Source organism: Coenobita brevimanus, chromosome 22 (genome assembly GCF_032717465.1).
Source record: "Coenobita brevimanus isolate Jiangsu-jjx chromosome 22, ASM3271746v2, whole genome shotgun sequence".
Lineage (NCBI taxonomy): Eukaryota > Metazoa > Arthropoda > Malacostraca > Decapoda > Coenobitidae > Coenobita > Coenobita brevimanus.
In genome coordinates, this window is record NC_136975.1 from 43,907,314 (window position 1) to 43,935,113 (window position 27,800).

General features: G+C 41.8%; 1 protein-coding gene across 3 annotated transcripts; it reads right to left on the reverse strand.

Moving 5' to 3' along the window:
• Positions 1 to 379: 379 nt before the first annotated feature.
• Positions 380 to 19,134, reverse strand: LOC145392401 (uncharacterized). 3 transcript variants are annotated; one of them, XM_080266810.1, is made up of 4 exons: positions 19,080 to 19,134; positions 7,451 to 8,076; positions 4,062 to 4,232; positions 380 to 2,306 (listed from the first exon to the last, which is right to left on the reverse strand). In XM_080266810.1, the coding sequence occupies exons 2-4, from the start codon at positions 8,051 to 8,053 to the stop codon at positions 2,124 to 2,126; spliced, it is 957 nt and encodes a 318-aa protein (XP_080122936.1). In that variant the 5' UTR covers positions 8,054 to 8,076; positions 19,080 to 19,134; the 3' UTR covers positions 380 to 2,123. The 3 variants fall into 3 exon arrangements, with proteins under 3 accessions (XP_080122936.1, XP_080122935.1, XP_080122934.1); XM_080266809.1 differs by lacking the exon at positions 19,080 to 19,134 and adding an exon at positions 19,032 to 19,078; XM_080266808.1 differs by lacking the exon at positions 19,080 to 19,134 and adding an exon at positions 19,013 to 19,075.
• Positions 19,135 to 27,800: the final 8,666 nt, after the last annotated feature.

A 27,800-nucleotide genomic window follows, 5' to 3' on the forward strand; every position in this document is an offset into this window, starting at 1 on the left:
TAGGTAAAATGACTGCTCAGAAAAGCAACTTACAATGAGAATTAACTGTACATTTTTATTACGCTTACATACATATCCTAACTTGGATCAAACTGCTGATTTTGGCCCAAACAAAAAACAGTAGTATAATGTAATCTATAAGAAAGTTAACCTTCTCATGGTAAGGGCAACTTGGGTATTCTATTCCAGCTAATGCCAGACAGTTTTATTCAGCTGGGTGGATAAAGAAGAATATGTTGAGATGGTATAGATATGTACAAAGAAAGTACAGTACATAAATAGGATGCCAGAGTTTGTGAAAGGAAAATTATGGGCAGTGTTGGTAGAGGCAGACCTTATGTCATATGAGAAAAGAGAGGAATAGTATACAGGTAAAAAGAGTGGTTTTTACTGGATGAGATGGGTTTCAGAAAGTGAGGGTGCTGTGCAAGGATAAGGTAGCCTGGAGGTGCTTGCCATGACTATCCTCTGTTTAGGGGTTCCCTGGAGGGAGGAAGGCAATGGAGATGATGATGCATTACAGAAACCTAAGAATGTTGGCTGGATGTCTTCCCACCAGCACTGTCAAAGCTTTTTACCACTCACAACTCTGAGTCCAACTACAACTTAAGATACGAGTAAGAGATAACAGGTGTCATACTTGCCTAATAAACAGTTAAGTTCTCATTATAATGTCAGGGATGTGTTCCAAACTATTACAATTTTATCCATACAACTGGTAATGTAAACTGGGACAAATTGGCAAATCAGCTTTACAGGTAGCAGAGGAACTTTAAACTTTCAACTCATGGACATCTTTCTTCATATTATTCTCAACCTCCAACTAATTAAACTTTAATTACCGTATGAGAATCTGCTCAAATCAAGCTGCACAGAATCACCTAGAAGTAACAAGAACATGGGAGATATATGCTGAACAGAAGAATTAATGGACATTTTTTTTGTGTGTGTGTGGACTTGACATAAAAAAAAATATAAAACAACATATAATGAAGACTTTACCATAATGCCATACCGTAATCAAAATTATGTTCCTTTCTATAAATCACATAACAGGTACTTGTGACTTCTTCATTAACAGAGCCATAGATACTGTACTAGACAAACATAACAAGGAATACTGCATATTTAGTAAGGGGAGAAAAGCACTTGAAATCAATTTTTAAAAAAATCAAGAAAACTGATAAGACTGACAAGAACATGATTTTCTAACAAAATAATTTATAAACCCTGCCAATATGGAGTGGTGGTGGGATAAAACTGAATGCACGCACTTCAAAATGCATTCAAGGCACTATACAAGACATCCTAAATGTAAATGTCCTTGAGCCGGTAAAATCCATCAACAAAATGCTAACTGGATAAAACACACTAAATTAGATATACAAATACAGGACTACTACAACCTTCTGCCTAAGTACATTAATGATTCAATGGCACCATATTTTATTACAGTGGTTATCCAATTCCTATGCCATATACTGCGAAGAAATAGCTAACTTCCTACATTATTTGAATAATTGGAGCATCTTTCATAAATAAAATATTTATAATCCAAATGCTGCTTGGTCCCAAGGAATTCTGATTTGGGATACAAAACTAAAGTGTATTTTCACTCATTATTTCACATACCCAGTACACTGGATTTTTTCAATACAACAGCTTCTTGTAAGTACAGTACTGAAAAATGGTCTAGTATGCATGCAGTTTAAACCTGCACTTTGACTATATGTTTGACGAAGAGAAGACTAACTCTTTAAAAGTTAGTCCTGAAAGACTGCTATTTTACACTACAATATGTCTATATAATTTATTCAATAAATACTTTTAACAAGTTTCACCAGTAGATAAAGTTACAAAAGTGAATCAAATGATTCCTATCTCAATTTGTCTTTAACACTGAAGGCCAAAGGCAAGCATACTTCTTAGGTAACTAACTGCAAGTATTTAGTTAGACTTTGCATAGCAAGTAATACAATTACATTATTATGTAAGGGTAGTGCTTTCAACTTCAGTGTTTCAGTGTCATCATTACTGTACATATATAATTCTCCACTATTCCTTTCTTCATGCTTTATTTGACTAAGTCATGTAATAAGTTCTTCCTTACTGTTGCATGTACTTTACAGCTTAAGCTTTTCCTTAATATTCAAACAAAAATCAACATACAGATCATCTGCAATGGTCTTTTTAATGATCTTCTGAGGTTCATCGAAGAGGGTCACTCCTTCCAATCCTTCTTCATCCAGCTTGTCTCCAATGTCGGCACACCCATCCCCAGCTGGCAGCTCCTGGTCTGCCCCCACCTGGAATATTGGCAGTAATATGCAGAACAATGAGAATATGCCTGTAGTTATATTGTAGATGACACCAATGAATTTGCACTGATGGAATGAACAAGATAACTTCCAGCCATGTCAAAGGTAAGTGAATGCAATACCTGTACTATGAGGTCTTTAGCCTTTATGAACTTAAGGATCTGTTTGTAAAGATAATCTGCTCATATATTTAGTACTGTACAGCTTTTGTTTGTAAGTCACATGGTAGGAAGAAAGGACCAGAGGTTAATGAGTTACTATCAAAGACTCTTCCTTCATTCGAATGTTATCTGCCACTGCAATCAAAACCGACAAGTTAAGAAGCACAGAATCTAATGAGTAAGAAAGGACTTGCCCAGCTGAATAAAATCCCCTGGCATTAGCAGGAACACAATCCTTGTGTCATTTGTGCATGAAAAAATCTGAATTACCGTAGTTTTAACTCCCTGGGTACATGATGCCTTACTCTGATGAAGAAAGTTTGGTATTAGAACAAAAAGTGTGCAAGTAATTTCTCTGACCACAAGAGGTTAACTGAAAGCAACATTTAATACCCTGCCACCTATTTATCCTTGACCATATCCCAAGAATTCACTGAAGTAACTGCATTAATAGATATCCAAACAACTCTGTGCTACTAGCTCGTTTGGTTGTTTCATTTCATTTATCAAGGCTCTATCATGCCTGCATGCATTGGCCTTGGTCGCCTTATGGCAGCTCTCCATGCTGTTTGACTTCTAACAGCCTCCCTATTCAGTCCCTTATCTCTTAGGTCACACTCTTCGACCTCGTCCCAGGTCTTTTTCGGTATGCCTCTTGCAACCCTACCCCCAACATTCACATTTCTCACTTTCTGCACCTTGTTGTCATCCCCCATTCTTCTCTACCTTTCCTCTTCCCCTTCAATCCACTTTCTTGTTGTATACTGTACTTGTATAGTACAATAATTTCTTCTCTCTCTCTCTCTCTCTTTAGTTGTGTAAATGATTCTAATTTTGGTTCTTTTGTAAATTTTATCCAGTTCATCCCTTCAAGCATTCTGATGGTTTGTGTTAATCTTCATGCTGCATTAAAAACAAGATTTACAACGTTAGCAATCTATCAACTCTGATGTACGAGCTACCTCATACTTTGCCTGTAGCGAGGACATTATATACCAAGCACATCCGAAACTTAGCATGTGTTCTGTGAGTGGAGACTTTGAATCCCTTCATCTCTGACAGTGTCATGAAATTTTCATCCTTAAGGGACATCGTACAATTGAAAAAGCATGACTGTGCCTGAAAGTGTTCATGGGATATGCCGTGCACATAATTATTATCATACTGATTTTTATAGTTTCCAGTCAGTAATAAAATTTAGTCTTATTGCATAATACTTTCAAATAAGGCATCCATTCCATTTTTTCCTTTTGCTTATTAACCCAATGAGGGATACAATAAAGGAGTTTTACTGCAAGTCAGTGAGTAGTACACTCACTGACTTTCCATATATCATCCAGAAATTACCTCACATCCATGATAAAGGCATGTTATTACCATCATCAATAACTGGGCTCTCTGGATTAGTCAATGTTTTATTTTATTATTGTTACTGAAAAGTACGGGAAAGTACTGCACAGTCCATGTAGCAGATTCACTATACACTGTACTGTAATTTGTTTGCTTTAGAAAACACAACTATAGTACTATATATACTGTACATAAAGCTAACAAATATATAAATATAACAAAGTTTACTTACTGCAAGATATTTTTCATATATCTTGAGAGCTTTTTCTTCAAGTATTTTGAACTCAGATTTGTACTGCTCACACTCCACATAAAAGTCAACGTATTTTGTGAGCTCCCCCTTCCCATCATCAGGCTCTTTATCTTCCAGGAACTGTCGGAAGTACTTGACACCATCTGGATCCTAACAATAAACAGAAGAAACAGAATATAAACATCAGTAACTACCAATATAAAAATCAGTAACAACCAAACCCTTATTACCCCTCTTGAAGAGTAGGGGCTCAAGGCTTGGCTACCAGACCATATTCCAGCACAGGACAGATGACCAACTTACTTCCTTAGTGACATTACATAACTGTAAAACTTCCTATCACCTCTTGAAGACTGACTTCAAACACATTTTCAAAGCAGGCACTCTAATCACTAGACTACCAGATACCACACCAGATGTACAATACAGTATAATTATGAAGAGTTGTTTCATTCAGTCATTCATTCATCATATTAAAACTTACATTCTCTGAGTCTGTCTGGAACACACTAGTTACTGCATACAGCAGATTTTTGGCCTACATTAAAGGTTTGTAAGTGGACTGCATGAAAGTGTACCAAATAATGACCACAATAATACACAAATGTTACACAGTGCAACATTAGTTTGGAATGTGAAGCAGCAGAAATGGGGCAGTTAAGGAAGATATGCAAGCTGGATCCTATAAACATTATCAGGGAGATTCTAGAAGATGGAGGTTTATTGATAGGATGTAGAAGAGTATATAGATGGTGTAGGACAGTAATATCGAGACAGTGGATATGAAAAGGATGGTAATAAGGTTACAGGTGAATGCATTTGAAGGTGCAAGAAGATAAACATAACAACTGAGAGTGTGGGAGAGGTACAGAAGTTGAGGATTCTAAGGAACTGACATGGGATCAAAATCATCATCATCATCCAATCCTGTGTTGCTCTATGAGGAGCGTAGGAGCCTGCAGCTAGGCGAGTTAGTCCTGACATTTAACCCTCTTGCGCATGATGAAGCAAAACACGTCAATATGGTATTAGGCTGAAGAGTAACCGATGACGCACTTTGCCGCACTATCAGTGTTTGTCTGAAGGGATGCCGATTAGGCAATTCTGGACAAAAACATTCACCAATAATTATGTTTTAGCATGAAGTGTGTCAATCTTTGCATCATTGGGGAGGGTGTCTATTTGAAGGACAACGCGCTCAAACAGTTGGCTTTCTCTCAGCTTTCTGTGCAGGGGGAGTGCACATGTGCGATTTTTTGCAATTTACAAAAAAACTATTGGTTGTATTGGAATTCCGAAAACATCACGTGAAAGCTCATGATATTCTGCATCTAGACATATGCTTAACTCTTGCATGGTGCAGGCAAAATTCTGCGCTAGGTGTTGGGAAGTTATTTTCACTGTTGAACAACATTATTCTCATTGAATTTTGATAGTTTTACTCATCAGTTTTGTGTGCTTTTATTAGCCTATTGTATAGTACAGTATAAACATCAGCAAAGATGATGGTATACAGTTTATTCCAATATAACCAATTTCTGTGGGAAATAAAATCCATGGGAATGTTTTCTTTTATGCACGAGTCCAGATTGCCCTCGCAGCATATTCTCTGATCATGTACCACAAACTTGCAGAAAACTTACCATGCGTGAGGGAATTAAGATGAGAGTGACCATCCTCACTCATCCCTGAGTGGCATTACATGAGCAATAAACCCCAAACACCTCTTGGATGTAAACCTGCACAGGCTTAATCAAATTGGAGCACCTTATTACCCACTAAACTACCAGGTGCCATAATTTGGTTATATGGTTACCACCCAGCGTAGTACATGGTATCCTGGCATAAAAGAAACCATGTGGCTTGGCACTCAGTGTAGAGTCACCCATAGTCAGAAAGAAGAGGAATGAATGAAGGAAAGAAAGACAGACGAATTAAAAAGGAAAGAAGACAGGAAGAAAGGAAAGGACAGTCACCCGAGAGCAGCACTACATCGAGTAAGTGGGATCAAAATGGATTAATTACCATAATATGTACACAGGTGCATATGACATGAGATACACCTCTATTTTATCTATGTGGTCAATGAAATACTGCAGTCTGGTTTTACAGGCCTCTGAGATGCATTTTTAAATACAGTAGTGAAAAGTAATAGGCTAAACAGTATTTTATGAATAATTTTCCTGTGATACAGAGCAATGAGTTTTGAAGGCTTGTATGTCATTCCTGTACAACGAGCTGTACCTGCACCTGTATTTGTATTCCAAGGCTAATGCACTAGAAAATTAAATACTGAAACCTGAACACCTTGAAACCTTACTCTCTACTTTCAGATAGACTACAGTGAAAGAAAACTAATAACTTATGGGCATGCTGTCAAAATGTTTATGTTCAGGCTACATGAGGTGTTCAGACAATAATAACTGGAAAAAATGAAGGTTCTGCTTCTTTGTACTAGAAAAGAATACTAAGATAACAAACCACTAATGCAAGTCAGACACCCAACACACGATACCATACACAAATACTGTCACCTCTCCCCCCTCGCCCACCTCAGACCAGCTTCCAGAAGCATATCCCCACTCAGATCACTCGCCGCTCCAGTCACTTAAAGACAACACACAGCTGCATGCACAGCCTCCTGACATCCACCCTTCTGAATCCTATCTTCCTCGTGAGGACAGGGTTCACCTGGCCAGGCTGAGATGTGGGCACCATCCAGCCCTCTTAAGCTACCAGAAGAGGCTGGATGACTCCGTCACTGATGCCTGTCCAGGATGCAACACAGCACCCCATACTATTAAGCACATTATGGAAGACTGCATTGCACACAATCACCTATGCCAACAACACAACATACACTCTTTGAGAACTCTGTGGGAAAGCCCAGTCTCAGCCATGGCCTTCCTAAGGGACTTGGGGCTGTTCGGCCAGACTGCTTAGGGAACAACTACTACTACCGGTACTACTACTACTACTGTACAGCTGTATTCCACAAACAGGAATTGAATCTCAATAACCAACTGTTATGAGAAGTAAAAAGCCATACTGATTTCCATACACTCTGAATGCATTATATAACAAACTCTAGTACAGGCATACATTAAACTGCAGTATAATAAATGTATTGCACCTAATAAAAATAAATACTGAATAAGTGGTCAGACTGGCCCTCCTTTCCCACCCTAGGGCAAGGTGAGGAGCAGCAGCATCCAGACAGCCCAAGTTTGCCCAATCCAATAGGCCACACTTCCACTCATCATTCAAGTCCTTGGAATCCTGGGTCTATCTGATACGCCAAAAACATTCACCACATTCTGTAGCTTTACATAAACGTATCCGGTAGTCAAATCATTAATAAAACTTACGGATAATAATGAATTAATGGAGGATGTCCACTTCTCCAGCTGTAACTTGCTTGGGCCCCTTTTCTCAGCCTTTGCCTTATCACTGTCATTCATATTCTGTGCCGTAGTGTTGCTGGTAACTTGTGCTGTTGTGCTCGTAATCAAGGCTGACACTCCCTTGGTATTTGGGACTGTCCCTGAGTGGTTGTTAATCTGGCTTGTTACTGTGTTGTTATTTTGGCTTGTCAATGCTGCATTGTTGTTCTGGCTTGTCCCTGATGTGTTGTTAGTCTGGTTTGTCACTGCTGCATTATTCTGTGATGCTACTGCTGCACTGTTATTCTGGTTTGTCACTGCTGCACTATTTTGTGTTGCTACCGCTGCATTGTTGTTCTGGTTTGTCACTGCTGCACTATTTTGTGTTGCTACTGCTGCATTCTTATTCTGGCTTGTTCCTGCTGTGTTGTTATTCTGGGCTGGTGCTGCCTGGTTCTGAGTTATCACTGCCTTGCTTTGGGTTGTCACTGCCTTGAAGTTTTGGGTTATCGCTGCTTTTATGTTTCTGGCCGTCGTCACTACCCTGCTTTGAGATGTCCCTGTTTTGGCATTCTGAGATGAACTCATGGTCTACCACCAACAATCAACACCTGTGGATAAAAATGTATGGTATATCACTTTTCTAACCGCAGCTCAACTGATGGCAAAGTAAAATATGATTTGAGGGGCAATCTGAGTAGTGACCAAGGACTCATTCCTACTTCAATCAAGGCTCGCTGAATTTCACGCTACTACAACAGTATTCAAGTTATGGGAATGGTCCAGCTCTGTCGTGCAGAAACAAACTGACTAAAGTGAACCCAAGTACTACCTAGCTTATCACTGTTCTAAAACAGATGATAATGAACACCACTAAGTAGTCTATCACTGCCCCCAAACAAACAACAGTGAACACAACCGTTAACTCGCCTACCAGTTGTCTAAAACAGTCTATTGTGAACAAAACTACAAACTAGTGTTTCACTGCTCTATCACCCTCCTGTCCCACAACCTATGGAATGGGGTTTCCACCTGATGCCCCATTTGATTATGATGAAGTAACCTGTGGTATATCCTACCAAGTTTGTATGTTATGGTATAACTTAATTTGGGCTGATGTATATTGGAAAGTCTTTTTTTTCCGACAAAATCTATAACATCTCATTTTGTACTTTAAAGTTAATGAAGTGAATACAGTACCACAGAAAATGTCATTCATAACGGGATAAAACTGTATCTGCAGCATATGTATAAAATCCAAAGTACAGTAGTACACTTCTGGATTAGTTTGTTTACAAAAACAGGATGAAGGTGTGGTGACTTCCTGTGTAGTGATTAATTTATATATATATACTTACTGACTTACAGTTAAGAGGGGCTGGCTGTTTAAAGTGAAAATACTAGTACAGGTATATGAGATTTCAAATGCCTCTTCAGGTTTTTAAAAGGTTATTAGAGAAGCTTAGTCATGATGCAGAGATTTAGTTCAGAGCATAAGCTAACCACCGTACTGTACTAGCCTGCACTGACACATTTGATGAAGCTGAATGGAAAACAAACAGCTATCTGCATTTAATAAAACAGCAACCTACTCTGACTGAAAGGTTACAGTTTCGTGGCTTTATTTTCACAGTTAGTGCAGTGCAGTATAACCTTATACTGGACAGTTTTATTTGAATAGCTTAAAATTACTGGTACAGTAAACCCTCGATATACCGAACCCTTTTTTAATGAATTTCGTTTTAATGACCACCATAGCTGGCTGAACGTATGTTCATTTAATACATTTTTGCTTGGCAAAAGAATAGATGCAAGGGAAACACCGACCAGCATGGCATCACTACACACACACACACGCTGGCACGGTGGTAACGTTCTCGCTTGCCATCTGGTAGACGGGAGTTCGCGCCTCGCTCAGGTTGCGAAGTTTCACTGACGAAGTGGGTGGATATTGTCCCCCTTGAGCAAGAGGATGGGTGTGTGCATATGTGAAGGTCACAGCCTTGCCCTTAGATCGGACTATATGAGCTCTCAGCTCCCTTCCGGGAGGGTAAAAGCTGATGATCACGTCCATCATGTGATCCTGACCGACCTGGTGAATTACACACACACACTCCCTGGCATGTCTCTGGGTGACTAGCATCATGAGAGGACCTCCCTCCATCACACTGCAAAGTCACCAAATACAGTAAACTCTCAATTATCTGGCGTACTTCAGCCAAGCCCTACGCCGGATATTGCAAAATGCTGGATACTGGATAGTACCCCTCACTGGCTCAATAATCGGCACTAAGCTGGATATTATTCATCTTAACCTTCTATCCTAAAATCTTTCCCATGAGTAAAAGAAGAATATTAGGCATAAAGTATAACAATGATAAATTACTGTACAGTAATACAGTGCCAGTTGGCTACCATTTACAAGCTGGTTGATACATCTCTATGCCGGGTATTGCATAGAGCCACTGGGTATGTCCCATTTTGGTGCTGGATATGGCATAATTTCTCCAGATAATGCATTAATAGAGCCAAGCCAGCAGCACCTGATATTGTGCTGGGGTGGACATTCTGACGATGGATAATTGGGAGTTTACTGTACTACCTACCCGGTACCTCTGCTGCCTGATGTAGGCATCACAACCTTCAAGAGCCTCTCCCCCAGTAACCAAGGCCAAGAGGAAAATATTATTTTTAAAGGAGAAGCTTACTGTCATCCAGGATAGTGAGAAAGGCTTGTCTCACTCCCAGCCGATTACAAATGAACATAGATTTATCAAAGGCATACTTGCAATCTTTATTTGCGGTGCAATTACTTCCTGAAAGGTAAGAATACACACATAGTTAGCATATGGGCCTGATGGAGTCCCTCCTGTTGTTCTCAAGAACTGTCCTTCTGTGGTTACACCCTGCCTGGGCAAACTCTTTCGCCTTTGTCTATCAACTTGTACCTTTCCTTCTCGCTGGACGTTTGCTCTCATTCACCCAGTCCCAAAGAAATGTGACCATTCCCAACCCTCTAACTATCGTCCAATTGCTTTATCATCCTGTATCTCAAAAGTTTTCGAGTCTATTCTTAATAGAAAAATTTTAAAGCATCTTTCCTATCACAACCTTCTTTCTGATCATCAGTATGGGTTCAGTCAGGGATGCTCCACAGGCGATCTTCTCATCTACCTTTCAGACTCCTGGTCATCCTCCTTTCGGGACTTTGGCAAAAGCTTTGCCATTGCACTTGACATCTCAAAGGCTTTCGATCGAGTCTGGCATAAATCTTTAATTTCCAAACTGCCCGCTTACGGTTTCTATCCTTCTATCTGTGCCTTCATCTCTAGCTTCCTTTCTGGTCGTTCTATAGCCGCTGTTGTAGACGGCCATCGTTCTTCTCCTAGATCTATTAACAGTGGTGTTCCTCAGGGCTCTGTCGTATCACCAACCCTCTTCCTTTTATTCATCAATGACCTTCTAAGCTGTACATCTAACCCTGTCCACTCATATGCTGATGACTCCACCCTTCACCTTTCCATTCGATTCCCACAACATCCATCTCAGCAGTTACTTCAACAAACAGGGGATGAGGCTATGGCACACCTAATGTCTGACTTGGCTCATATCTCTGACTGGGGTAAAAATAATCTGGTTGTATTTAATGCATCAAAGACTCAGTTTTTGCACCTATCAACCCGACAAATCAACAGGTATGGCCATTAATGTTTAATAATATTCAGCTTAATCCTGCATCATCCTTGAACATGCTTGGGGTTTCATTCACTTGGGACGTATCTTGGAAAGATCATATTACATCTCTTGTAAAATCTGCTTCCAAGAGATTGAGTGTGCTAAGCCGACTCCGTTCCTTCTTTACCCCTGCACAATTGTTGACTCTACACAGGGGTTTTATCCGCCCCTGCGTGGAGTACAACTTTCATGTGTGGGGACGCTCCCCACATACAGCTCTTCTCAATAGCGTGGAGTCAAAGGCTTTTTGCCTCATTAACTCTCCTCCTCTTACTGACTCCCTTCAACCTCTGTCTCTTCGCCGCACTGTTGCATCTTTATTTCTTTTCTACCGCTACTTCAATGGTCGCTGCTCCTCTGAACTGTCTGCATGCATTTCTCCACCTCTACAACGGGCGCGTAACACCCGTCTAGCAGCAAACTCTCATCCCTCTTCTGTCCAACTCTCTAATGCAAGAGTTAACTGTTACTCCCAGTCCTTCATTTATGCAACAGGTCAACTCTGGAACTGTCTCCCTCTGTCTGTATTTCCTGCTTCCTATGATCTCCAGTCTTTCAAACGCAGTGTGTCCATGCATCTCAAAATGATCGGATCTTGAATTTGGCTCTCTCTTGTATTTTGTTTTTCTCTTGGAAGGAACAGTTTTGCAGGCTTGTTGCCTTTGGTTCTTTTTTCCTCATAAAAAAAAAAAAAAAATGAGCATTTACTGAGAAAAAGAGCCACTTAGACCTAGCTGTAGGTTACCGTGTACGGTACGACTGTACGGTTGAACAATGCACTATGTTTAACAATCTTTGTTCGATAAAAGCCATGATGCCTGGGAAATTACCCAACAGCATGGTGTTCAGCTTTAATGTCAAGGGTCTGTTACCAATTAGTATTGGTACTGAGGGTGTACTGTATATGGCTTTCGTCTCTTAAATGTAGTTTAATATAAGTACAGCAAATAATGTCTTGAGTATTCAATATATAACTTGTAAGTTTTAGTTAAAAACCATAGACATTTATTTCTGCAATACTTTATGATGTCAAGCATCTCTTTAGAATGCATATTTTATATCACAAGGGGGTGCCAGATCCCTACATGGGTTATGCACTGAACAGTACCTGCATGGTGGACCCACAGGTGCACTTGCTTACCTGTGACTGATGAGTCTGCTTGGCCACATATAAAGGTTAAGCAACAACAGCAACAGTAACAACAATCTAGACCAACATACCCATATCCCACACCAAGCCCTCTTCCTCCCATCTTCTCCAGACATCACCTTCTGCTCCCCAAACCTCACCCCCACTACATCATGGAGAGTGGTCAAAACCCTAGGTTCTGATCACCTCCCAATCATCATCACTACCAAAACCAGAATCACCCAAGCTGGCCACAGACACACATACACTAATTATAAGAAAGCCAACTGGGAGACCTTTGTAACTGAAACAGAACAACATTTCGAAACACTAAACAGTACACCCATCACAAACATCAACACCGCTGTGCACACTTTCAATACAATTATACAAACCGCAGACAAAAGACACATCCCTAGAGGCAACAGAAAGAGACACAACCCCAACTTCACACCAGAAATTCAAGGCCTCATCAGACAACGGGACACACTGCGACACTCCCCAACACCCCATACACAGGACATCGTACAACAAATACAAGAACTCAACACTTAAATAAACAATAAAATATCAGAACAGCAAACACTAAACTGGAAAAATTACCTCGAAACACTTGACCACAAAACAAACATCAGCAAACTCTACAAAACACTAAACAGCATCACACTTTCCAACAGCAACACCACACAATCACACGCTGCCATCACAAAAACAGACACCATACCCTCAAACAAACAACAAGCAAACACTCTCATCAATCACTTTTCACAAGTCAGCCATCTAAACCCCCATCCCGGAGACCGACGTATCATCCGACGTAAGTGACAGTTCCCCACTGACCCAGACTACGCACCTTTCACATACAACCAGGTGAAGCACATCATTAACAACCTCAAGCACTCATCTGCCTGTGGACCAGACAACATAAGCAACATTCACCTTAAACACCTAAGACCACAAGGCATACAAGCACTCACCAACATATCAAACTACAGCTACTCACACAACATAATGCCCAACATCTGGAAACATGGCAATATCATCACTATCCCTAAACCCAACAAAGACCCCACATTACCCTCCTCACATCGCCCCATCACACTCCTCTGCACTCCCTCTAAAGTCACCTAATGACTGGTACTACAACTAGTCACACCTCACATTCCCGTAGCCCAGTCACAACATGGCTTTAGGCCAACATCTGGAAACATGGCAATATCATCACTATCCCTAAACCCAACAAAGACCCCACATTACCCTCCTCACATTGCCCCATCACACTCCTCTGCACCCCCTCTAAAGTCACCGAATGACTGGTACTACAACTAGTCACACCTCACATTCCCGTAGCCCAGTCACAACATGGCTTTAGGCCACTACACTCCACAAACACCCTCCTTACAGACCTTACACAGAGAGTTTTCGATGGCATAAATTCAGCTAGGCCACCACACAGAACACTCCTAGTCACACTAGACATTAGCGAAGGTTTTGATGCCATACCCTGCCACAACTTCACAAACAAAATTCTCAACACAAACATGCACAATAACACAAAAAGATGGCTGGCAAACTACTTAGCAGGCAGATGTGCACACGTAACATTTGCCGGTCAGTCTTCTAACATCAGAAACTTCACAAACGGTGTCCCCTAAGGATCTGTTTTGTCTCCTACACTCTTTAACCTATACATGCATGACGTACCCACACCCCACACACCACAGATACACATAGCCTCTTATGCAGATGATATAACACTTACATGTACACACCAAAACGCAAACACAGCTGCACACATCATTCAACCTTACCTCAACACAGTACACGAATGGTTCACCACAAACAGGCTCAAAATAGCCCCAGCCAAATCTACAGTGACCCTTCTCACAAACTGGACAGCAGAACACAGTCACATCCCACACCTCACTATAAACAACACTCCCTTCCCACACACACACACACGCCCAAAATCCTTGGTGTAACATACATCAATGTCATTTAAACAACACATCACAAACATTAAAAATAAAATAACACCAAGACTCAGTGCTTTGAGGTCACTTGCCCATACAACATTCGGACACAACAAAGAAACCACCACCACAGTATACAAACAATACATACGTTCAGTGATGAATTATGCAAGCCCTGCCTGGGCTTCTAACCTCACCAAAACACACTACAACACTCTACAGACCATACAGAACAAGGCTCTAAAAATAATCACAGGCTGCACAGCTACTACACCCACAGACCACCTACATCAAGAAACCTACCTACCTACCTACTGCCAGATGCCATAATCCCGTAAGGGGTGGCCATTTGACTTTTGAGTTAGTTGTTTTACGGGGAGGGGCACTAACCCTCCACCAACCCACTTGTTGACACGTAGGGAACACGTATGGTTTGGTTATATGGTTACCACCCAGCGTTGTAAATGGTTTCTTGGCTTACAGGAGACCATTAGGCTTGTCACTCAATGTAAAGCCACCTATAAAGGAAAGAAAAGCAATAAGAAGTGACAGGAAAGATGGGAGAAATAGGAAGAGAGGAGGGCAGGCACAGAAAAAGAATGATAAAGGCTAAGGGAGAAGTAGGCAGCACTACATCAAGTGAGTGGATGATGGTCGCCACCACCTACCACACATCAAGAAACCAAAGTCCTCAAAGTCAAGGAACACCTAGACATGAGAGGCACCCAGTTTCTTGCTGCAGCCTCCACAAACCAACAACATCCACTACAGTACATGGCGGCACATCCACCCGCACCAAGGAACATTAAAACAACACCCAGCACACGATATCATACACAGATACTGTCATCTCTCCCCCCTCAGACCAGCTTCCAGAAGCACATCCACACTTATATCACCCGCCGCTCCATTCAGTCACTTAAAGACAACACGCAGCAGCATGCCCGGCCTCCTGACATCCACCCTTCTGAATCCTATCTTCCCCGTGAGGACAGGGTCCACCTGGCCAGGCTGAGATGTGGGCACCATCCAGCCCTCTTAAGCTACCAGAAGAGGCTGGATGACTCCGTCGCTGATGCCTGTCCAGGATGCAACACAGCACCCCATACTATTAAGCACATTATAGAAGACTGCATCGCACACAATCACCAACGCCAACAACATAATATACACTCTTTGAGAGCTCTGTGGGAAAGCCCGGTCTAGGCCATGGACCTTCCTAAGGGGCTCGGGGCTGTTCGGCCAGACTGCCTAGGAAACAACTACTACTACTACAGTAACAACAAAATTTTTACATATAGCTACTAAAGTCTAATTTTTCTTTCTTCTTTTCCCATTTCTATATGGGGTTGATGTGTCTGACCAATCTTTGCCATACAGCTCAATTTTGGTTTTGGCCAGTTTTTATGGCTACATGCTCTTTCTGATCCCAACTCTCACTGTTTATCCAGGCTTCAGACTGGCGCTGAGTTGGGCTGTCTTGCACCGCCTTGGGAAGTGCCAAATAAATCCCCAAATTCCAATAAGCGTGAAAGTTTGGAGTTGAGAGGTATATGAGGGAGGAGGGGGTGAGTTGGGGGGAGGGTAGTCAAATGGTGGGTGACAGAGCAACTTGGAGGCGTTTTGTCTGCGGCCACCCTTTGCGGGATTAGGGCGTCGGGCCATAGATAGATAGATAGTGAAAGTTTGCTTATGTCAGACAAGTTTATCACTGGATTTTCCCCTCAAGTTGTCTGACAATGAAGTTTTACTCCACTCTCAACCCATTTGCTAGTTATTATTATTTTTTTTTTACTATCACCACTAATTTAATTCAGTTTAAGAGAGACCCCTGGCCATGAAGGAATTAAGACATTTATTTCTAATACCCTCATTCCCAAGAATCTTCCTTATATATATTGAATAAAATCATCCGGGGGTGGTGAGACACTGTACTGTCATGCTTCAGTAACTCTATATTAAAAAATAAAAATAAATAAAAAAAATGCTAGAGGTGATGTGAAGCACCACCTCAAAATATTTACTGGAGACAATTCTGAGATTTACAGCTTTGTTCTGCGTTGGAGCTCCCAGTCTGGTTAACACAACTTCAGAAATAGTATCTAAATATCAGTAGGATGACTAACTACTTTCATATACTATAATGTATAATAACTACTCCAACCTTGGGGACGATTCAATGAATTGCACTACAGATGACTCCACTACAGTCGCGACAGCGAGAGGTGGCGGAGAAGCGCCTCCCTCAGGGAGGACTGAGGAAAAGGCTTTCCTTCTCTCGTCCCTGATTGGTCTACGGTGATGGGCAGAATGGGGAGATGTGACAGCGCTTATATTTCCCTCATAGTACCGTCACCAAATTGATCGCCATGGTTCGATGCTTTATTTATTGCTACAGCAGTTAATATGTGTACACAGACTATTACCTATGGTATATCACAATACATACAGGTGTGCATGTTGATATTCTAGAATATGAAAGTCCAGCCAAAAACATTTAAGGAGTAAAACATTAGAAAGGACAGGATAATACTCACCATAAGCCAAAATCAGGGAAGGAGAGAGAGTGAGTGAGGAGAGTGAGAGAGGAGAGAGAGAGAGAGAGAGAGAGAAGAATACAGAAAGAGAAACACGTGTGCTTTGAGGGAGTGGTAATGACAAGATCAGGTCCACCGGGACATACTTGTCAATCCTAAGCCCCTTTCTTCTCTCCCCTACCCCGTCGCTCCGGAGGGCGTACATGCATGCATTCAGACATATATTTATACATACAGTACAGTTATATATATATATATATATATATATATATATATATATATGGGAATTAAGCAATGAGTGTACACAATCATAAAATAATCTATGTAAGCTTTGTCTTGTCACTTTAAAGCACTGGTCGAAACTTTTGAAATAATTCTTTAGTAAAATTCTCATGCTTGTGAATCTCAGCTATTTCTCCCAGAAAAACCATAAAGAAGGATTTATGTACCATATGGTTGGGAAATATTCAGAATAAACTGGCTTAAACCAACACGAACAGGAGCATCGCTCATTGTGAAAACATTGTTCATCTGTGTCAAGATTTTTTTTTTTTTTTGATCGATTGAACGCAGGTCTGCTAAGTTTATATTTTAGAATAAAGCATTAGAATGGCCATACAATATACATCTCAAGCCAAAAGCAATGCATTCCGTCGGACAAGCAGAAAAAGCAGCTGGAAGGTGAGGTGAAGAGTCAAGATGCAAAATACAGAGGAAACAAAGGCAAACATTCTCTGAGGCTCACACTGCGCTCACGTCCCTGGGGATTGTCATGGAGGGCTGAAGGGAATCACAGGTCACAAGATCCACCTGTCCATACTTGCCACTCCTTAACCCTTTCTTCCCTATGTTGCTCTCTCTCTCTCTCTCTCTCTCTCTCTCTCTCTCTCTCGAAACACGCCACAACAAAATGTAAGCAAAATAGTATATATATATATATATATATATATATACGTGGAGGGATTGCATATACCGGTAATGACTTTATTGACGTGGAACAGTGTACAAGTCCTGGAGTATGATAGTGAGAGAGGGGCGCACACACACACACACACACACACACACACACACACACACACACACACACACACCAGAATATATTGTCCCTTGAGAATTAGCCTCCCCTCCTCAGGTCACACACTCTTGGCTGCCTTTCATTTTAACTTCCTTCCTTATGTATTATGAAACTTATTTCTACATCAAATCCTTTATCAATACCCCTCTAATGTTTCCTTTTTTCACGAAGAGAGAGAGAGAGAGAGAGAGAGAGAGAGATGGGTAGAAGGGGGGAGGCTGGTGCAGTACATTTAAGGTTATTAAATTCGGCGATGAATTACGGATGACTTGATAAGCCTTATAATAGGATACTGACTGCATAAGTACAGCATGATAAATACAGTATTTTCCTTTGTATTTCATGACCATGAAAAAAGATTTAAAAAAATAATAAAAACACATCACAACAAAATGTTAGAAAAAACGTACATACATACATACATACAGAGAGAGAGAGAGAGAGAGAGAGAGAGAGAGAGAGAGAGAGAGTGAGAGAGTGTGTGAGAGAGAGAGAGAGAGAGAGAGAGAGAGTAGCACCAGGCAGGTGACGATGTCTTTCCAGATTAGACGATACACCTGTACTGGTCATCAAATGGACTCCTAACCTCACTCACGCACCTCCCACCCCACCATCCACCAATCACAGACATTCCAGTGGGAAGAGAGTGGGATGAGCTTCTCCGCCACCTCTCGCTGTCTCGACTATAGTTATGGTATGCTTGTGGTCCCTGGTTCATCTGAACACAAATCCAATGGACTGCAAGTTGAAATTGCGCTTCTCCTGCAGTTCACGAACCATCTTTTAGGGGACAGGGACAGGGATGAGGGATTTTGTACAAGGTAAGCTGGCTTTAATCACAACCACTACTTGAAGGTATTCCGCTCCAGCACCATGACCAGAACACAACAAACATGCAGAGTTTTCCCATGACATATACCACTTAAGGGTATTGGGTCAATGGATTTGATAAACATCAGACATTCATAGTAAATAATTCCCCCGTACACGTAAGGCGCTGAATGGCATTCGCCAATGCTGCTCAAGGCCAAAAGCGATACATTAGGCTGATTCTGCCATAACATGCACTAGCAAGCTAATTAACGGATGGTTAGTTACGTATTATGGATCGGCATACCATGATGCCAGATGGTTAGTTCAGATCCCAACATGCACACACCCAGACCCTCGAATTATTAATATCTGAGACAGTTCCGCCCCACTACCGATCTCTGTCCAAGAATTCCACTGGTATGTTCGACTCGACTTGGATTCGGTTGTAAACAAACAATGAATATTTCGGATAATAAATTTTTTAGCTACATTTTTTATTTTTAATGCCGACCATTATTGCATAGATAATATACAAAAGAGTGTTAACGTGCCATATGCGAGAAAAAAAAAATTCTTAGAAAGAGGAGCTGTGGCGACAACAAATACCTCGGGTGGAATGCAGGGAAGTTGAAATTCATTGAGAAAATAACATGAAACAATCGTTGTATAGGAACAAAATGGATGGAAATACTATACACAACAATTAGGCAATAAAAATCGATTAAAAAGCTCTTTTAGCGGAAACGAGATGAAATGAGAATGTTCCTCAATGCGCGAATTAAAAAAAAAAAAAAAATCCCCCGAGGTAGGATCTATGGACCACATAGCTCTGCAGGGATACAATGCAAGATTTTTATTTTTTAATGTGTTATGTTTTTTTTTCCCCCGTTAATAATGTAGGGCCTCTACGGCGACAAGGAGACGGTTGTTGTGGTGTTGAGAAGCCAGGGGCAGGTGGAGGTTGTGTAATGATTGTGCACTGGGACGCTAGTGACATTAAGATACGTACGGTATTATATGCCTAAGCATTGCCAGGATAAAGATTAACTAGCTGCCTGCACTCGGTGAGTACTGTTTCATCGGGATTAAAGCTATTGCCTTTGCCCTCAGATAATGAATAAGATGTTCTGGTTGTAGTATTTACGCTGTCTAACCAAGTTGATGCCTGCTGAGTTTGAAATGTAAGTTACTTTTACTATACATGAACTATAAGCTATTAATTGCATTGATTATAAATACAAGGTTTCATAGTAGGATCAACCGTGCACTGTGAAAATTTAAATTGGTTTTAATGTCCCGCAGTGTTAAAACTTAGAGTGAAATCTCACTGGGCAAAAACTGCAAACATGTTTGCCGATTTTAATACGGTTTAATTTTCCTTGGTTGCACCCACGTCCGTTCATTATTTCAGTTTGCAGTAGAGCTCAGTGAGTACGACATTATCTCCAATAATTAGGTGGGGGGGAGGTGACTTATCTATGGCCTTTCCGTCGCAAATGCGTATTTTAGTATCGTTCCGTAAGTTACGGTATTTTTCACATCGTGACGCGCTACTTTCATCCTGCGATAGCTCCCATCCACAGTGGTTAACCCTAGGGTTAACCCTTTCACCGCGATTTTTTTTTTTTTTTCACATCTACCACCCAATGAGTTTATTCTAATGGGGGGAGTTCCTCTCGGAGTGAAGGGGTAAGCTAACCTGATTTTCTAAGTCTGAGTGGCTTTCAAGGGTATGTCAAATCTGTCGGTTAATATTCCCCTCCGTCTGATGAAAACAAATTGAAATGTGTGAAATGTTCCCTTCCGTCTGATGAAAACCAACCCATTACAACCCTTCAGTATTGTGATGTCTTTGTTTCCTTGCTGTTAGACTTTTATTAGGCGTACTCTTCAGTCTGATGACGCATTTTTCATGTCGTGCGTGCCATCCCCAGACGATTTTATTAACTTTGAACAGATATTTAGGAGCGATAGGCTTAGTGAAGGCTGTCTGACTTCACCAGTACGAATCAGTTTCCCAGTCTGAATAAAATCGTCTGAGGGCAGCAATAATAGAATACAAATTAGGTCGTCGGAACGTAGGGTTGAGAGAGCACCCTAGTAGTGGGTGTTATTAGATGGTTTATTTAATCCCTATTTAAAGAAAAAAAAATCCTTGTGTTGAATATAACGGCTATAGGTAGCAAGTGGAAACAAACAGTCTCCGTATAAAAGTTTGCTTCTCTAGGTTGTGTAGTTACAGCCCCAGCCCAAGTGACCCGTGGGCTTACTGAATGTGCGACTTTTTCCCCATGAGCACCTCTCCCCCTCCCCCCACCTTTGATGAATTTCCCCCCGGACATACTTCCCTCTGAACAACTGCCGGACAAACCCTCTTCCCCCCATATATTTTCTCCTGTTGGACTACGGTATGGTAACACCTCTTGAAACGAGTGTGTGTGTGTGTGTGTGTGTGTGTGTGTGTGTGTGTGTGTGTCAGTCTGCTGGTATAGGCGTGGATGTGGCTGTGGGAATAGAAGCGGTGTGATGTAGCATACACACCGAAAACATGACATCCTTCCTTGCAACACACCAGAAAGCGCCCCTCAATGTGGACGAGGAGCGTTGTATATGGACCAGCCTATATATCCTTTCTACTGCCAGACGAGCACGTCCTTCACTACGATTACCTATTTTTGTATTTCTACTGCCTCCAGACGACTTAAATTCAACGTCGGGCAGACACCTCGCAGTGAAGGGGTTACTCAAGGCTATATCTAACCCCTTCAGTTCGAGCAGTCTATCTACGGGTGAATTAAATCGTCTGGAGATGGTAAGAATATAGATAATCAAACTGAAGTTGTTCTGACCCACTGAGTGATAAGAATGCTCTCTGATGAATAATTTTGTCTGGTGTTTTGCTATGCATCCTTTTTCTCTTCTCCCTCTTTACTGTTCTTACTTTCTCTCTCTCTCTCTCTCTCTCTCTCTCTCTCTCTCTCTCTCTCTCTCTCTCTCTCTCTCTCTCTCTCTCTCATGTTTCGTCCAACCAACTGGCTATCCTCTCTTTTCTTACTATCTTCCTTATTTCCCTTTTTTTCTCTCTCTCCACCTGTATTTCATCTCTTCTTTCTCATTCCTGCCTCTTCCAGTCTTCGTTCCTCGTTTCTCTTAATCCATTCTTCCGACTGTCTCACATGGTTCTCTCTCGTGTTCCTTCCAACCAACTGTCCTTCCTCTCTTCTCTCTTCTTACTCTCTCCCTTCCTCATTTCCTACTTTTTTTCTCTTTCGACACCTTATTTCATCTCTTCTTTCTCATTCCTGCCTCTTCCAGTCATCCTTCCTCATTTCTCTTAGTCCATCCTTCCGTACTTGTCTCACATGGTTCCCTCACTTCCTCCTCTCCTTTCTAATTCTCTCTCTCTCTCTCTCTCTCTGTTCCAACCATCTTTCCTCAGACTTCCTACTCTTTCCCTTCCTCTTTTCCCTGGCTGATTCAACTCCCTTTCTCCATTTTCCTTTCTCTTCCTTCTTTCCCATTGTTTGTCCATGCATCTACTGTATCCTACTCTGCATCGCGAGTCGCCAATTAAACCATCGAATTACAATCCACAAAAGCAAATGTGTGTGTGTGTGTGTGTGTGTGTGTGTGTGTGTGTGTGTGTGTGTGTGTGAGAGAGAGAGAGAGAGAGAGAGAGAGAGAGAGAGATTCAAAAATGCGATGTTGAGTGAGTCTTGGAAGCTTCTGAACGCCCCCGCCGCATACATTATCCGGATACACCCCAAGCCCCGCCACACCACTTACTGCTATCCCACGATGGAACTGGATCAGGCCGAAATGGTTGTATTAAGCCGGGCAAGAAGCGGGAGATGCTGGGACGATGGAGAGAGAGAGAGAGAGAGAGAGAGAGTGTGTGTGTCTGAGAGGGGCAGTTTGTGATTAAAAGTAAACCTATAAAACGAGAGAGAGAGAGAGAGAGAGAGAGATAATGCAGTAGGTGGAAGATCAAAGGCAGGAGCACAGGTAATGGAGGAGGCGGAGTGGAATTGAGACCAGACTTCCACAAGAGCAGTATCGATCAGGATGGAAAGATGGATGGTTAGTAGAAGGATGGAGGGATGGGTTTGGTTGGTAGAAGGATGGAGGGATGGATGGTTAGTAGAAGAATGGAGGGATGGATATGTTAGTAGAAGGATGGAGGGATGGATATGGTTAGTAGAAGGATGGAGGGATTAATGGTTAGTAGAAGGATGGAGGGATTAATGGTTAGTAGAAGATGTAAGGGTGCATAGTGAAGGATGGATGAGTAGCAGGAGGATGAAGGGATGGTGCATAGTAGAAGGATGGAGGGAAGGTTACGTGGTTGAAAATTGAGGGATGGATAAGTTGTTACGTGGTTAAGGATGGAGGGATGATTTTGAAAAATGAAAGCTGGAGAGATGATGATTAGTGGAAGCATGAAGGGATGGAATGGGGGCAAAATTGATAAGAATGGAAAGACCTGTACTCGCATTTAAGGATCGGGAGTGGAGGGAGGAAGGAATGGTTTGTTTATGGATGATGATGGTAAATGATTAAGGATGGGGACATGGTTAGTGGATGCATACTTTGTTAAGGATGAAGGGATGGTTAGTGGGTGAATGCATGGTTAGGGAGGAGGGGATGGGTAGCGGATGGATTAAAGGACTGAAAATATTTTAGGTTAGAATGGATGGTTTATTGGAGATGGAAGAGGGATGGATGGATGAACAGAGAGCTGGATGGATAGATGGCTCAGATGGATTTGGATAAGAATGGACGCGGATAAAAGAATGAATTGTCAGTGGTGAATTGTGTGGACGGATGGAGTTAAGGATGGATGGTTAAAGATGACTGGCTTATTGCAGAGGTAAGGAAAGATGGTGTAAAAGGTTTTGCATTTTTTTCTCTCAGTCTTTTTTCATCCTTTCTCTTCGTTTCTCGTTATTTGTGCATAACATTCAGCTCCATTTTCTCAAGTCTCATTTTATTCCACCCCCCCCCTCTCTCTCTCTCTCGTGTGTGTGTGATTCTTTGCTTCTTTCGTCGCATCTCTGTGTCCTTACTGTGTACTTCACTTTGTTTGTTTCCTTTTCCCACTCCACAACTTGCGCGAGGAGTGGACAAGATACCGTACGCCATTTATCTAGGAGGAGGAGGAGGAGGAGGTTCTAAGGGAAATCTTTGCCGTAGGAAATGGGAGCTATACAGAAAACTTTTAGGACTGCACAGTTTTGCTATGGTATTCTCTCAGTCAGTCTGTGCCTTTTCGTCTGATTCTGTGTCGATCTCCTGTCTCTTCATCTCAGTTTTTTTGTTGTTCTATGTTCCCATCTGCTTGTCTAAATTAACAGTTCGTTGCTAGATTCCGTAATTCCGTTGGTAGGGGTGTGCAGACATACTAGAAAAAAAGAAGAAAAATACAAGTTGTGTGTTGTTTAGGGGGCCTTTTCTCCCTTCATAAGAGCATTGTGGTGAGAAAATAACCATGGTTTGGTTGTTGGTGTTCCGAATCAATGGGTCTTGATTCCAACCCGTTTGAATACTGTGGATCTCATTTAGTGTTGACATCTATTACACGTTTGGAGTTCTGCAATATGAAGTCAAATTCGAACCCATTATATTGTTGTCGCTTAGTGTAGCAAGATGCTCTGACACAGTTTTGATGAGTAAATTGAAGTGTTGAGGGCAGGTGTATAGTACTTCTGACTGCATTATCGCCGTACCTGAGACATCCATGATTAGAGTGTGGCCGTCCTCTTCCTCGTCTGGTGATTGGTGGGGGCTTAAGCCGGACAGTCACATCACTTACACGATCACTTGGAGTACTGTGAGACAGTAATGCTAATCAATAAACAAAATCACTTGAAGCATTAGTACCATGACACTTTAATAATCATCGCTAGACAGTCACTGAGCATGATAATTATCCACGGGCATAGTCACTCGAGACAAAAATAATTATTTATTTACCAAAGTGTTGCCATGGTAACTGGCACCACCCCCACCCGACTCGTGCAGTGCAGTCGTGGGAGGGGGAGGTAGGGGAAGGGGTGGGGGAAAGAGGGAGGAAAATGAGGGGAAAATGTTTTGAGGGGGTATGGGGGTGGGGGATGAGGGGGGAGGATGAAAGCAGGTTTAGGGGAGAGGGAAGGGTGTGAAGGGAGGATGACGGGGAGAGGGGTGAAGGGAGACTAAGGCGGAGAGAGGAGTACCGGTATGAGGGAAGGGAGGGGATGAGGAAGTGGATGGGAGGAAGGGAGTTATGAGGGAATGACCTAACCCGCATTACCTTATCAACGTTTTTAAAGGGCAGAACGTTATTTACTCCTTCAGTCCGATGAGTTTTTTTTATTCAGTTTCAGAGAAGGTTTTCGGACTGGAGGGGTTATGTGTAACCTTCATCAACCCCTTCACTGCCACGCCTTCTCCGTAAGTTGAGTAAAATCGTCTGGTAATAACGAATAAGAAATGCATCATCGGCATCAAGGGGTTTTACCTGTTTTCCGCCATGCGATTTTATTCAGGCGAGGGAGACCTTAACTCCGCGAGCATATAAAATTATTTTCTTTATTACGAGTAAATTATCTTATTAAGGTGTCATGGCGTCTTAGTTATTTTGTTGTGCTTACCATCCAGACCTCTCTCTCTCTCTCTCTCTCTCTCAGTATTATCTCTTTTGACTATATTTTCTTTTGTTCCAATCATTGTTTCCTGTCATAACACAGAGGTGAAATTGTTTTAGTTATTGCGCGCTTTTGCGCGCGCGTCAATTTTTCCGTGGATGCTTATTTTTGGTGGTGACGGTGGTGGTGGTGGTTGTGTGTGTGTGTGTGTGTGTGTGTGTGTGTGTGTGTGTGTGTGTGTGCATTTCACAATTTTCGCGTGCTTGGTTATTTTCGGTGGTGGTGGTGGTGTGTGTGTGTGTGTGTGTGTGTGTGTGTGTGTGTGTGTGTGTGTGTGTGTGTGTGTGCATTTCACAATTTTCGCGTGCTTGGTTATTTTCGGTGGTGGTGGTGGTGTGTGTGTGTGTGTGTGTGTGTGTGTGTGTGTGTGTGTGTTATCGTGTACTGTGTTTGTTTGTCGTGCGTGAGTGCATGTGTGTTGTTTGTACATTTTTTCTCCATTTCATTCACTATTTTTAAAATAGAGTTCTCCCTTAGTCTGCTGCCGTTTTCCCTTTTCCTCATAATCTCTCTCTCTCTCTCTCTCTCTCTCTAACTTCATACCCTCCGGCCCCGTCATTTACACAAAACATTATTCCATCCCATCCCACAGAAATATGTAGATCCCTAAGTGGAGAGTTTTTTTTCCCTCACACTTGGATTTTTCTTAGCCGTAATATACATGTAAGTCATATTCAGCACAAAGAAGCAATAGTTTTCCCTTCACGAGCAATATTTTTCCCTATACAAGCAGTATTCTCCTCACAGAAACAATACTTTCTCAACACAACCAGTATTTTCGCCACAGAAGCAGTATTTTCCCCAAACGAGCAATATTCTTCCCTCACAAGCCGTATGTATTTTATATTTTCTTCACATAAACAATAATATATCCACATGAGTAATATTTTCTCCATGCAAGCAGTATCTGACATACAGTACAGTAGTATAATTCTGGTCGTGTGTGTGTGTGTGTGGCGCAGCCGAAACTGGAAAAAGGATTTCAGTGAAGCTTGGTAGCATTTGAGTCAGAGATGGCCCCGTCTCAGTTTCATGTCGATTGAAATGATCTAAAGGGGAGTCTTTATCCATAATTGTTTCCAGTGCTTTACATCATGCGGAATGCGTCGGGGATTCTCTGTGGATTTCCTGAGTCTTAGTAGGAGCAAGTGCTCAGCCCTCCGACAGGGCCGCGCGGGCGGCAAAGCTCTGTTTTTCTTAATATATACTGGTATGTGTATTGTCTGTCTGTCTGTCTTTCTGTGTATCTCTGTCTGTCTTTCTGTGTTTGTATGTATGTATTTATGTATGTATGTATGTCTTTCTATCTGTACATCTATCTATCTCCGTTTGTCTATCTATCTGTCTGTCTATAGCAGCGTTTCTTAACCTTTTCCTACCTCAGCACCCCCCTTGTAATAAGGTGTCAGTCCAGCACCCCTCTACATCTGGTTACTGGGACTACAGTTGCTACACTACTGCAGGGTTAAAGTAAAGTGAAGTACTGCCTCACAGTTTATTTTATACAGACTATAAAAAAAAAAAATCAAGGATGCCAATACTAAGCAAATCCAGTAAGAAAAAATATAATGCAGCATTTTCCAGCACCCCCTAAAATTGATTTCAGAACCCCCTGGGGGTGCTAGCACCCCAGGTTAAGAAACGCTGGTCTATAGCCTGACGCCTTAATTCCGTAGGGAGGGGTAGGACTTGGCCGTGTCATCCTGCAATTTACCGTCAAGCGCCTGTGTGTGTGTGTGTGTGTGTGTGTGTGTGTGTGTGTGTGTGTGTGTGTATTCTGCATGATTTATTTTTCCCCACAGGAGACATACTTTCCCTAGACAGATTTATTTCCCCCTCACGCATGTCATTACTCCCATATATTTTTCCCTGCACAAATGATATTTCCCCCCCCCATGCGCATGGCATTTCCCTGTGCCATTGAAATTTTCCCCATACTTGTGATATTTTTCCAGCGCTTGTATTTTCCCTTGCCTTTGACATTTTTCCTCAAACGAATGATATTTTCCTACAAAGAAGAACATTTTCCTTGGCAGCAGACTTGCATCTTCTCTCCCACACGTATATTTCCCTACTTGCCATTGATATTTGTCCCCAAACGAGCGCTACATTCTTTTAGAATATTTTTTTTCTCCCTCACGAATATTATTTCTCCCTACAATTAATATTCACCCCCACACGACTGGTATTTTCCCCCTAAAATAATATTTTCCCCAAACAACTGCTATTTTCCCCTAGCACCTGGCATGCCTTCCATACACGAATGGTATTTTCCCCCCGTAACTCGATATTTTTCCCCAACACCGACACTATTTTTCTCCCCACCACCGCGGGCGATATTGCTCCGTTTTCTTTTGTATTGCTCGCAGCTTGGGTTTCTTTTAAGG

Excerpts from the sequence above, each read along its gene's own strand:
- LOC145392401 (XM_080266810.1), bottom strand. The coding sequence starts at position 8,053 with ATGAGTTCATCTCAGAATGCCAAAACAGGGACATCTCAAAGCAGGGTA. Across the intron at positions 4,233-7,450 it reads CCATTAATTCATTATTATCC|GATCCAGATGGTGTCAAGTA; the intron begins GTAAGTTTTATT and ends GTTTATTGTTAG. Across the intron at positions 2,307-4,061 it reads TATATGAAAAATATCTTGCA|GTGGGGGCAGACCAGGAGCT; the intron begins GTAAGTAAACTT and ends CCAATATTCCAG.